The 12,694-nt window shown below is 29.7% G+C and overlaps 1 protein-coding gene across 2 annotated transcripts in view; it reads left to right on the top strand.

Annotated features, from left to right (window-relative positions):
* LOC135963175 (endoplasmic reticulum metallopeptidase 1-like) overlaps positions 1-12,694 on the top strand; it is a 421,657-nt gene that overhangs the window by 219,534 nt on the left and 189,429 nt on the right. For both annotated transcript variants that reach the window (XM_065514948.1, XM_065514947.1), the window contains exon 7: positions 3,010-3,290. In XM_065514948.1, coding sequence (XP_065371020.1) covers positions 3,010-3,290 — 281 coding nt within the window. The remainder of the gene's footprint in view (positions 1-3,009; positions 3,291-12,694) is intronic.

Below are 12,694 nucleotides of genomic sequence, written 5' to 3'. Positions count from 1 at the left end.
TTGGAAAAATCTTCAAAATTATGAAAAAAATCGTCATATTCGTCACAAAAATTAAAAAAAATCGTCATAAAATCGTCAAGACTTAAATTCATGTTGTATTCATTCAATTAATTTTTTTTTATAAAAATTTTATTTCTTTAAATAAAAAGCATCAATAAAACACTAAAAACATCGAATTTAAGAGAGATAAATTAACAGTATTTGTTTAAGTATATTAATATTATTCAGTAAAGTGTTTTTGTTACTAACTTTTTAATAATATTCACATAGAAACTATTAATGAATTACTTTTTTAAAAATAAAAATTCTTAAGGATTTTTGACTCAAAGAATTTCTTGTTTTATTTTAGTTTTATTTATATTTATTTGGCTAAAAATACTGATGAATTTTGTAAAACTATTAAGTCATTTACAAAATCACATAAATTCGGAAACGCTGATTTATTGTTTGATTTGACCTTTTCCCAGAAAATATTAAAATCTAAAGAACTTGCACTTATCAGCAAAGACTCGATAGAATTAATTCTTAACTCCATTTTCGAAATCAAATTAAACTGTATCTCTTAACCATTCCGGTAATGAATTCATTATGAATTAATTCATAGACTTAATTCATTTGTCCTTCAAATTTATTGAATTCATTCCTATGAGAATCAATTCCTTTTGGAATCATTAAAATGTCCCTTAATTCAAATCCATTACAAAATAGCTTTAAATATGTTTTGAATGATTAAATTTTTCTTCAATTTGATTTAGATTAACACAAATTTTATGATTTGTTGTACAAGTTAAATACATTATGAATTAATTTAACGATTAAAGAATTCTATTTAAATAAATGCCTTTCAAAGAAGCTAAAGCTCACACTGAATTAATTCGAAGCTCTGGGCCGAATTACCGCATTCGATATCGAGTAAAAATGCATCGTAATTTTGTTATTTGCGATTATTGAATTCGATATCGAGCAAGAATTTCGATAGCGAAATTATTTTTCTATGCGATAGCTCACGAATGCGGTGATTTGTCCCTGCGTATAAGCCAGTAGCTTAGTTGAATATCAACTGATTTTTAGTTTCTCAGCGGATTTAGAAATAAGAAACTGAGGCCTATCGAATGTATTCCTCAAGCAACAACATTTTTTATTGTACTCGACAACCAGAAAAATAGTTCATTCTTATTTGTATCATTGATTGTAAATTTCAATTGTACATTGAGAAATCTTTAGTTTTACATACTTCATCTCTTTTTTATATATTTATTTTAATTTCTAAAATAAAATTTATGTGGAAAAATCGTCGGAATGTTAGCGAATTTACAAAAGAAATCGTCAAACGTCAAATCACAAAATTTAATCAAAAAATCGTCGTAAAATCGTCACACCTAACACCACTGACAGTATACACAACATGCAACTTATTTGGTGTAAATTCGTTGGCAAAACTCACCAAAAATGTACACTCAAAGTACACGCTTGTACGCACACACAATTTTCTGAAAATAAGCGAATTCACTAATTGTGAATAAATTCGAAAATAATCCATCGATTTTTATGATCGATATCTCATTTTGTTCCTATTACATGTGGCTTTGCGATAAAGCAATAAATCTAAACAATTTCTGCCGTTTTCGATTTTTCATAATTTTTTTTAAAACAAAAAAATTGGATATTTTTACATAAAAAATATATTGTTTGCTTCAATTTGTTATTATAACTCCGAAACTACTGAGCCTATTAAAACGCAATATATAACCGTATTAAAGGTTATGTAAATTTTAACTTTTTTCTTCAATAATATCGGACTAACAGTTTTTGAGTTATCATAAATTATGTGGAGAAACATTTAAAAAACTATCCATAGAATTTAAAAATTTTACCATTTTGTACTACTGGAACCACAATACATCAAAATTGTGTAGTGGTTTAAAAAGCCTCCAAAATTTTGTCGATTTTGTTGCCCTGTGTTATTTTTATTTTCATATATTTTGACATCATTAAATGAAAACACATGTGTTTAAAAAAGGGATATGTCCATTAGACATGCCCTTAAAAAATAGATTTGCTTTGGATGGGTCTTATTTTGTTCGTTAGTAGCTAAAACTAACTCCTGCAAAATTTAAGTGAAATCAAATAGTTAGAACACGTGCCGGAAATCGATTGAAAGCTGTAAAATTGGGTAAATAATGGTACCTTTTCGATATCTTAAAAAAATTTCATATTTATATACTGGTTTTTAAACATTTTCAATAATCCTAAGCTTCTAGAGAAAATTATCTTTCTAACAAGGTATAAAACATGATCATCGAGTCATATATTCAAGAAAAACTACATTTTTGTATTATTTGCTCACTGTTTTGCATGCAAAAGTTATGTAAACAACTATGTCAACAATAGAAATGCGAGTAAAATTTGAGTAAACTAGCACTTTTTGCTCAATATTTGGTCAGATAAAACTCGTATAACTTTGTTATTTTTCATTCGAAATTATTGTTTTATACCTTGTTAGAAAGATAATTTTCTCTAGAAGCTTAGGTTTATTGCAAATGTTTAAAAAACAGTATTTAAATAGGGAATTTTTTTAAGATATCGGAAAAAGTACCATTATTTACCCAATTTTACAACTTTGAATCGATTTCCGGCACTTGTTCTAGTTATCCGATTGCACTTAAATTATGCAGTAGTTAGTTTTAGCTGCTAATGAACAAAATAAGACCCATGCAAAGCAAATCTATTTTTTAAGGGCATGTCTAATGTCCATACGTTTTCAATACTTGAAAAACGTGAGGTGAAAGTGGTTTAAACATCAATACGTGTGATCAAAATTTTACTTATACATTCTTAGTTAGGTTTTTCTGACAGTCGAGTTAGGTTTTTTTGACAGCGTTTCACTTCTTGTTATTATTCTTTGGTATTCAGAAAAAACTATAAAAAAAAATTATTTTTACAAATTTAATAAATTTTTCTATTTAATTCGCATGTTAATAACATATGTAATTATAATTTGTATTTAAGCCTGAATATGATGGATCCTCTGTTTATTATGACATATTTGGAATTTACTTCGTCACATATTCTGGAGATTTTGCAACCGTTTTTAATTACATAATTGTAATTTGTTCAGTTTTATTGCCGTATATCATCTTGTCGAGAGCCACCAAGGGAATAAATAAAAAACATCTAAGATACGAAATATTTTTAGGCTTTCTTATTAAAACTATCAGTTTAGTAACGTCATGTGCCTGCTGCTATGCTATTGCATATGATCTGGATGTGATGGGAAAACCAATGACATGGTAAGTAAGATTAATGAACATTTTATTTTTTAATTTATCAAAACTAAATCTGTTATTACAAGTACATATCAAGGCGAATTCATACAAGGTGGTGTCAGTTCTACAAAAACAACGATTGGACTTAACAAATGTCAAAAAACAAAAATGAAAAATTTAACAAATAAGTATTTAAACTTAATATAGTGTAGATAATTGAATAGTGAGGGCTTTACTTATTTATGTAAACAATAAATATTTTGTTAATAAGCTTAGAATATGTAGATAATTAAAAATAAAAACAAGCTTTGACAGTTGTTAGAACCAAAAAGCGAAAAAAAAAATTATCAGCTGTTTGACTGACTCCACCTTGTATAAATTCGCCTTGGTACATATTCTGTTATTACAAATACATATTAACAATTATCTAATGCTAGTGCCATTTTATTCAATTATCATTAGTACTTGATAATTTGTACAAATTATTACTGGAAATTTTGAGATTCCGTTTAAACATTTAAAAACTTGTAACGAGAGTGACAGTTCGTTGAGAGAGAACAAATATAAACAATCTTTGACAACCGCTAGAACCAAAAAAGCCAAAAATACCAAGATAAAATGATTTTATATTTTCAAATGTAAACAAAACACTTTTTTTAATTTTCATTTATTTATTCATTCTTCTATCTATCTAAATCTATATATATATAAAAATACAAGGCCTGACTCATCAACGCCCAGCTCAAACCGCTAAAGCTATAAACTTGAAATTCGGGTAATAGCTTCCTTTTACATCATTTAGATCCACTAAGAAGGGATTTTTGGAAATTCGAACGCTAAGGGGGATTTTAAACGTGTCCACCTTTAAACAAAAAAAGATCCGACAGGTGTCTGGTATTTTTGGAAATTCGATATCCTATGTGGCCAAAATGGGTAAAAATAGTACCAGTAGAACCCTTTGCTAACCTTTATACCAGTCATGCCCAAGCCCTATACTCTTGGTACTCTTTTGTTTTTGTAATTGCTCTTAGCTATAGGCTGTGTGTTTTGTATACTCACTAGAGCACTCAGCACTAGCAATACAAAATACACAAACAACTTTGTCTTATTATTTTTTTTTGTCGTTCTTCACTGAATACACGCATGTTGAAAGCAACAAGACTTTCGTATGCTTTGCTGGTAAACATTGACGACTGCGATCATCCACGTAGATTTTGTTTTTGTTTATCGTATGATATTTTAAAAATGTGTGTGTTGAAAGTGAGTTTTTTTTTCTTTTTTCTTTATATGAATTGGTTTTAGCAACAACAAATATTGAATAAAAATTAGCTTTTCTGTAAATGTATTGGTGTTTACTCTTCCATAAGGAACTTGTGGGCACCCCTGCTTTATACCTCCAAAATTGATAAACATAGAAATACAATTTTTAATTCATCGGACAATAGTGAGTAGAAATCTTTTTGATACTTTTTTTAAAATTTAATTTTTCAATAAAAGGTCCAAGAAATATTATTTTGTAATTGCACTTTTTACTGATAATAAATATAAAAATTCTGCTATTCTATTTTAAGTACTTTTTTTTAATTTATTCAATAAAATTGTTTTTCCCTAACTGAGATCTGAGCTCAGGTTGTTCGGCTACAATTCAGTAGTCTACACCCTTACCCCTATATTCATAAATAGTTTTTAAATTTATCAATCGTTTATAAAACAAAATTTTAATATAAACCTTTGATAAATTTTAAAATTGTTTATGAATAAGGTCTTAGCAAAGACTATAAATATATAAAGATGTTGCACTGCCAGCAGCGTTACCATATGTCAAGTTTTCCCTTTTTTTGCAAGGTTTTTGAGGTGCAAAAAGTTTTATTTTTAAAAAAAAAAGTTTTTTGGAAAATTGTAAATTTATGATATCAATAAGTTGAACCGTTTATTTCAAAATTATTTTCCCAAATTCATTTACTAAATTGTTTAATTGATTTATTTAGGAGCTGAAGTGTCTTCACCAATAAATTCACATAAATTATCTCAGTCTGATTATATGTACGAATTGGGTTTTGTAATTTTAGTATGTATGTAGTTAAAAAAGTTTTTTTGTTGAAAAAAAGTTTTTTTTAGAAATAAAAAGTTTTCTTCAAAAAAATTATGGCAACACTGACTGCCAGTGCGAAATTTGTCGATGGCAGTACGGCCAGCGTTGCCACTGAACAAATCTTATTCCTACCAAATTTTTGTCAAAAAACTACCAAAATCGTTTTAAACCTACCATTTTTTTAAAATCATATACATATGTCAAGAATAAAAAATAAGTTTTGATTTTATTAGACATACTTTCTGCCAGTTCTGCTGCTCTTATACCATTTACGTCATAAAATACAATTTTAAACTGTCCCATTGTTCTATAATTCTTGCAATAACACCTTCTAAAGATAACCATCTTGTTTGGCAAACACCTAATATTTTATGAGATTTTACAGAACAGTATTCCTGAAATTCTTTAAGCTCGTTAATTCTTTTGGGACTATGAGAGAAAAAAGTATATATATTACCACAAAGAAGCTCAATATTTGGCTCAATATATGCATAACTGGAGCAGAGTTGGAGTGAGTGACATGTGCACTTAATGTAAAACAAGTCAGTTTCATTAGTAAGTAACGTCACCAGTCATAACGTTAGCACCGTCTGTTACCAATCCGATCAAGTTTTTTAAAGGAACGTTATGTGTAGGGTTTTTATCCCGGTACAAATTTCCCGGGAATTTTGCCAATTTTTCACTACCCGGTTCCCGGGATTTTTAGTCGGAAATCCCGGGAATTAAAAACTGACGAAAATACATTGAAAACAACTAAGAACTCCATTTTTTTCGCCAACAAACAGTGAAAAGTTTTTTTTACAGTTTTTTGCTTATATCTCGGCAATAATAGATCGCTTACTATTATTATTTATTTGTGATTTTTCGTATGAAAATTTAAAAAGTGAATTCATTATTTATAGAATTTATTTCTTATTGAATCATTCTAATTTCTTTAAATTTCTTCTTCAAATCCATAACAAAATAGCTTCTCAAATTTATTAATTCATTAAATTTTTCTTCAATTCAAATCTAGTACAAAAAGGCTTAAGAAAACTTTAAATTTAATTCAGTTTAAACAAAGGCTTTGGAATGAATCTAAAAACTTAAATATTAGGAATGGATTTATGGAATAAAAGGCTGACATTTTTCAATTTAATAATAATAACGCTAAGTTTTTATATGAAATTTGGCTATAATATTCCTAATTTACAGTATCATTATATATTTGGGGTACCCGGGAATGTAGAAAAAAATTTCCCGATTCCCGGGAATCAAAAAAGGTTGGGAAATTAAAAACCCTAGTTATGTGCCGAAAAGAAATCTGTTATAAGTTGGAAAATTGAAACTGCATCTGCCTTAGTGATCTCTAATAATGCGATAAATCTATCTTGTAAATAAATACACAGAGAAAACAGATTCGTGATAGCAACCGAATTTGTTGCCAATCGAATGATACTATCTTAGTGAACGAATTTTACAGTTGTGGCTACCATATTTTGGAAATTGGAATTCTTCTTTATCAACTGACTTTTTGTTGTTAGAACTGAAAAATTCTATGTGTGCAACCGAATCATTCGATTGGAAACAAATTCGGTTGCTATTACGAATCTGTTTTCTCTGTGTACTTTTTGATCCAACCTACCAAAAATCAATTTAAACCAGGGTTTACAATTGCTACTATATTAGCCGTCAATATACATTTTTATCAATCTGCATACTAAAAATATAGTTACTATTATAATTTTGTATAACTCTACTAATATAAATTGCTGTTACTATTCATATATTACTATACAAATTGCAATGTTAGTTTGCAATTTCTAGTAGCAGATACAACCAGTTGTCAACTCGTTATTGTAGCACAACAACCAAAATATATGTTCGTGCTATAGCAGCATACACACTTTTTTGCCGAACTAATATTGCGGGTCAGCATTCGTTATTGTTTTGTTGTGCTAGCAATTTTCTCTGGCAGCAATTTACATTTGTTTGGTTGCTCTGCTATGGTTGCATTGATATTTCTTGTCTTTTGGCTATTTGGATGCTGCTAGTTATTTTATTGTCAAGTATGTAATACGAAATAACGATTATTCATTAGTGTAAATATTTTTGAATCTGACTGAGATATTGACTTGCATTTTTTTTGTAAGACCAAAAATTAAAATATCTAAACAAGAAAAAAAAATGTTCGGAATGAATGTGGATCAAATTGTTCCTAATATGTATTTGCAATCCTATTAAAATTTTGATAAAAATTTAAGTTTTAGAAACTCAATAAATATGTAATAAAATCTTTATTTATTAACAAAACTCAATGAAATTTTCAACGTTTTTTAAATTTTTCATTCCAAATTACAAAGTGTAAAAAAACTTTTCAAAAGGTCAAAAAGAATCCCACAATTCCTAAAAATTTAAGCGTAAATCCCGAAAATTGTATTTTTTACAATTTTAACCATAGGGTCTACATTTCCTTCGGGGCTGGGAAAATACTTTGGGGATAAATAGGGAATACATTAAGGTTTCTAAAGCTGCTTTCCGTTTTTTGATCCCAACTTTGGGATTTTAGAACATGTGACCCAAAGTTGAAATTTTTATCAAAAAATAGGTCAAATTCTGAAGGACGAAAGGCAACATGTTCAAAAAATAGGACATGTTTTTTATACCAAAATGTTCTCTGTAAAGCTACCTTACAGAAAAACATAAAATTGTTATATGTTCTTAAAGAAAGTTTTTTTTTAATAAAAAAGAGTTAAGTCACCTTTTCATCCAAAAAACAGCAAAAATCTACTATTTTTTTAATTCTTAAATTGAAAATCGTTTATTTTTGGATCTATAATCGATATTACTCTGAAATATTTTGTATATTACTGATAATTTAGTTGTCTAACAAAAAAAATCGGTACAAAAGTACGACCTATATTTTTAAAAAAGCGGACTAAGGTATGGCAAAATTTAAAAATTTAAATTTTGAAATGCCTATAACTCGAAAAGTATAAGATGTAAATAGCACACGCAAGCATATTTTTTCATGACATAGGCAAGCGCTTTCTAAACATATAAAACTCTTTGAAATCGAATGGGAAACAAAAATGGCACGTGTTTAAAAATTTTGCATGTCGAAGGTACACTATTCTGAGCCCCCATAGCGCCGCCCATGGGGCATTTGTAGGGCCCATTTCAATAATTTAAACTCGAATACTCCTTGGCTACGCCCGCGTCAAATTTTATCCTGATCAGATCAGCCGTTTAGAAATGCCAGATTTATTTCAAAAAAATTTTGATTCTGCCCAACTGTACATTGGGTGCGTTTACTGATATGTTGTTATGCACTTATCAAGAACAGCAACTGATAGCATCAATTGCAGAAATGTCAATTGTGCTATAGCACAACTACAGAAGTGTGTATTTTTGCTAGAAAAGTTTGCCAGCACAACAAAAATAAAACGAATGGAGTGGAATATTAGCACGACAAAAAAACTGTGTGTGCTACTAAAGCACGAACATATATTTTGGTGGATATGCAATGGATTGTGTTTGCTACTAAAAATTGCAGACTAGCATTGCAATTTTAATAGTAATACGAACGAACAGTATGAATATTTATATTAGCTGATTGTGATGAAATGAGATAATTTCATATTTATTGCATAGTCAAATGTAAGAAATATGTTGCTAGAGCTGAATATCGAAACCCTGATTTAAACTACCTTCCTACCAAACGAAAAAAATCCTACCAAATTTGGTAGGAAAAGCCCAAAAACGGCAACGCTGAGTACGGCTACTGCCACTTATTGTACCCAGAGAACTTATTATACTCAAAGAACGTATTATTCTCATCTCTCAGCAATTCATTATTATATGCGTGTATACGTGTGTGCAGTGCTGCCAACTTTTTTTTGGAGAAATCGTAAATTTTTTAAAAAAAATCGTCAAAATCGTCAAGTTAAAAAGAAAAATATCGTCAAGAAATCGTCAACAGTCGTAATTCAGCTCTGGGTGGAGAAAGAGCTCGCGCGTCATTGTCATTATCGCTTAAGGGCAATCAGGCCGTCCCTTTTTCGCTGCCTTCGAGAGTTTTGCGGCTCACTCTCGCATTGGATAATGTTTGGCGTCGTCTAACTGTACCGCGTTACAGTTTCTCGAAGTTTTCATTGTCCACATGCAATCGTTTTTGGTTTTCATAACCTGACTTTTTAATAAATTTGAGAGTTTTTCAACTCCGCCAACCAAATTTTAAAATTCTAAAAAAAAAAAAAAAAAAAAAAAAAAAAAATCGTCAAGACAAAATTACATTAAAAATACCAAAAACATTTTTTTATTAACTTTTTAAATATTTTTATTTTATTTACATGTAAATAAAGTTATAATTTAATAAAAAAAATAATTAATTTTGGTATTATGTGACTTTACTCTGGTACATTTCTGTTTGACATTTTTTTAATAAGTCATTTTTAATTGCTATATTAAAACACTGAGAATTATTTAACTTAAGATAATCTTTTGAAAACAATATTCCTTATAATGTTGAAGAATCCAAAGCATTTCTGATTTTTGTTCTATTTAAATTTACAATATTAAAAATTCTTTCAACGTTGGCCGACGAATGTGGTATGTCGGAAGGCCATTGCATTATTGACTCTCTTTAAAATAGAAATATTTTTCCAATGTTTGGAGTTCGGTGAATTTCATATTACGTAATTCTCGAACTTCATTATCAAGTTCTTTTCCATTTAATAAATTTGGAATAAGTTTGGCCAATTGGAAAATTTAAGATTTTTTTGTTGAATGTAGTTTAATCCTTCTAAAAGTTTATCGCCAAAATCAAAACGTTTTAAAATTTGTGAAACCAATTCAATATAAAATTGGACGCTGTCTGCCTTTCAATTTGTACATTGCAAAAGGGGACTTACAATATTTTAATTTTAGGAAAAAAGGTTACCATATGTTTTTCTTTTAAAAAATCGTCATTTTTGTTCGCGGGAAAAATGAAAAATCGTCAATCGTCATTTTAATAAATTTGACTTAAAAAATCGTCAAAATGACGATAAATCGTCAAAGTTGGCATCGCTGCGTGTGTGCATGTATGTATGGGGCTATAATATCCCAGCAGTTCTAGGAGACAGTACCGAACTAGTGATTTTACCCATCATTTAGGGTGGGATCTAGTTACTTCAATAGCCACGTAACTAGTCATTTTAACACGGGCATGTCCTAGGCAGGGGGTCAATTGTCTCTTTTTGATTACAATGGGACTGTCTAATAGCTGGTCCAAAGTAGGCAACGCATTGGATTCACAAACTGGTTACATAGCGTCAGTTACCTTGCTAGCTTTGTAACTGGTTACTTGATCAGCTACTTGACTAGTTATTTTAACATGTGCATGTCCTAAGCAGGGGGTCAATTCACCCTTTTGATTACAATGTGACTATCGGATTGCTGATCGAAGGTAGTCAACGCTTCTGGTGGGTAAAATAAACTGCAGTACAAAAAAAATTTTGAAGTTACTTCACCATAGGTTATTAAGAGACACTAAAGTGACTATTGACTTCATGCTATTTTACATGCGATATCAATATACATAAGCAAAAATAAAAATAAACTGTATGAGAATTATATTAACACAATTTGTAAAAAACCAGTTTGTACGAATTACTCACAAAACGTTTAAAGTGACTACACTCTAGATTACTTAGAGACACTTAAGTGACAATTGTCTACACGCTAGATTACTTGGGATGCATAAAGTAACCAATTGTCTTCTCTCTGCACTACAAAGTGCACACACGTGTCAAATGACCGAAATATATAAAATGGAATCAGCCAAGTGATAAGACATTTGTGACAATTACTGTCTTTAAGGGATACATTGACTACTTGCTTAACTGCTGGGATCCCAGCAATTAAGCAAGTATACTTATGTATGACTATAGTCAATGTATCCCTTAAAGACAGTAATTGTCACAAAAGTCTTATCACTTGGCTGACTCCAATTTATATATTTTTGACATTTGACACGTGTGTGCACTTTGTAGTGCAGAGAGAAGACAATTGGTTACTTTATACATCCCAAGTAATCTAGCGTGAAGGCAATTGACACTTAAATGTCTCTAAGTAATCTGGAGTGTAGTCACTTTAAACGTTTTGTGAGTAATTCGTACAAACTGGTTTTTTTTATGTATAGGCTATATAGCCTATACATCAGGGAAAGGCAAACGCGAATGCAAGTTTAAAGAAGAATAATAAAATCTTATGCGCGAAAAATCTTACAGTGTAAATGGGGACTATCCTATTGCATTTTACGATAGTATTAGTTATACATTCTCTCTGCTCTCACCACGAATCGGTGTTGCCAGTAAACTTTCGTCTCTTTTTCCCAATTAAAAATGTAAAATCTCATATTGTTCATCATACATCTTTAAAAGTTGGGACATTTTTTTTTTCACTGGCAACGCTGATAAAAAAACGATATACAACCTGCTTGTTTAAGTTCTCAAGCTAGACTGATTAAAAGTTGTTTACAAGGCGAATTTATACAAGGTGGTGGTAGTTCTACAAAAACAACAAATGGTCTTAACAAATGTCAAAAAACAGAAATTAAAAATTAAACAAATATGTATTAAAACTAAATATAGTGTAGATAATTGAATAGTGAGGGCTTTACTTATTTATGCAAAATATAAATATTTTGTTAATTAGCTTAGAATATGTAGATATTGAAGTATAAAAACAAGCTTTGACAGGTGTTAGAACCAAACAAGCGAAAAAATGAGTAATCAGCTGATTGACTGACTCCACCTTGTATAAATTCGCCTTGGTTGTTTATTTCTCTACAATGCGTGTGCACACCAGTGTTGAAAAAAAGGGCGGTTTTTCAGCTAGATCTGGAGGTATTTTTTCGTCGTTAGCGGGTATTTTTTCGGAAAAAACCACTAAGTGGTTTTTCTAGCTGCAAAATATTTTCAGTTGGTGGTTTTTAGCTGTTTTTATATCTTGTATTTACTTAAGCGAAACTAAAATAATACAATTTTACAAACATTTCTTAAGTGTATGCCGTTCTTTGTGTTGTTTATATGGTTTATCGATAAATGGTGTTTAGCACATATCAAAAAAATCAAAGCGCCTTAATGACTTAACAGAAACAGTTCCAAATCGAATGTTTTGAAAATTACATTAAGCCTAAAGGCTCCATTAGTCTTTGCGTTCTGTAACGTTGCTGTTCTGTGCCGTTCTGAATGCTGTTGTATTGTAGTTAGTTTTTCCATAAGATCGTATCAGCTGTTTTTAAAATAATAACCAAAAAACCATCTTGGTGATTTTGTTACTATTTTTAGTGTTTTTTGTATTTAGACCTTCA

The sequence above is a fragment of the Calliphora vicina genome, chromosome 1 (assembly GCF_958450345.1).
Source record: "Calliphora vicina chromosome 1, idCalVici1.1, whole genome shotgun sequence".
Taxonomy (NCBI): domain Eukaryota; kingdom Metazoa; phylum Arthropoda; class Insecta; order Diptera; family Calliphoridae; genus Calliphora; species Calliphora vicina.
This window is presented reverse-complemented; position numbering and strand designations above follow the sequence as displayed.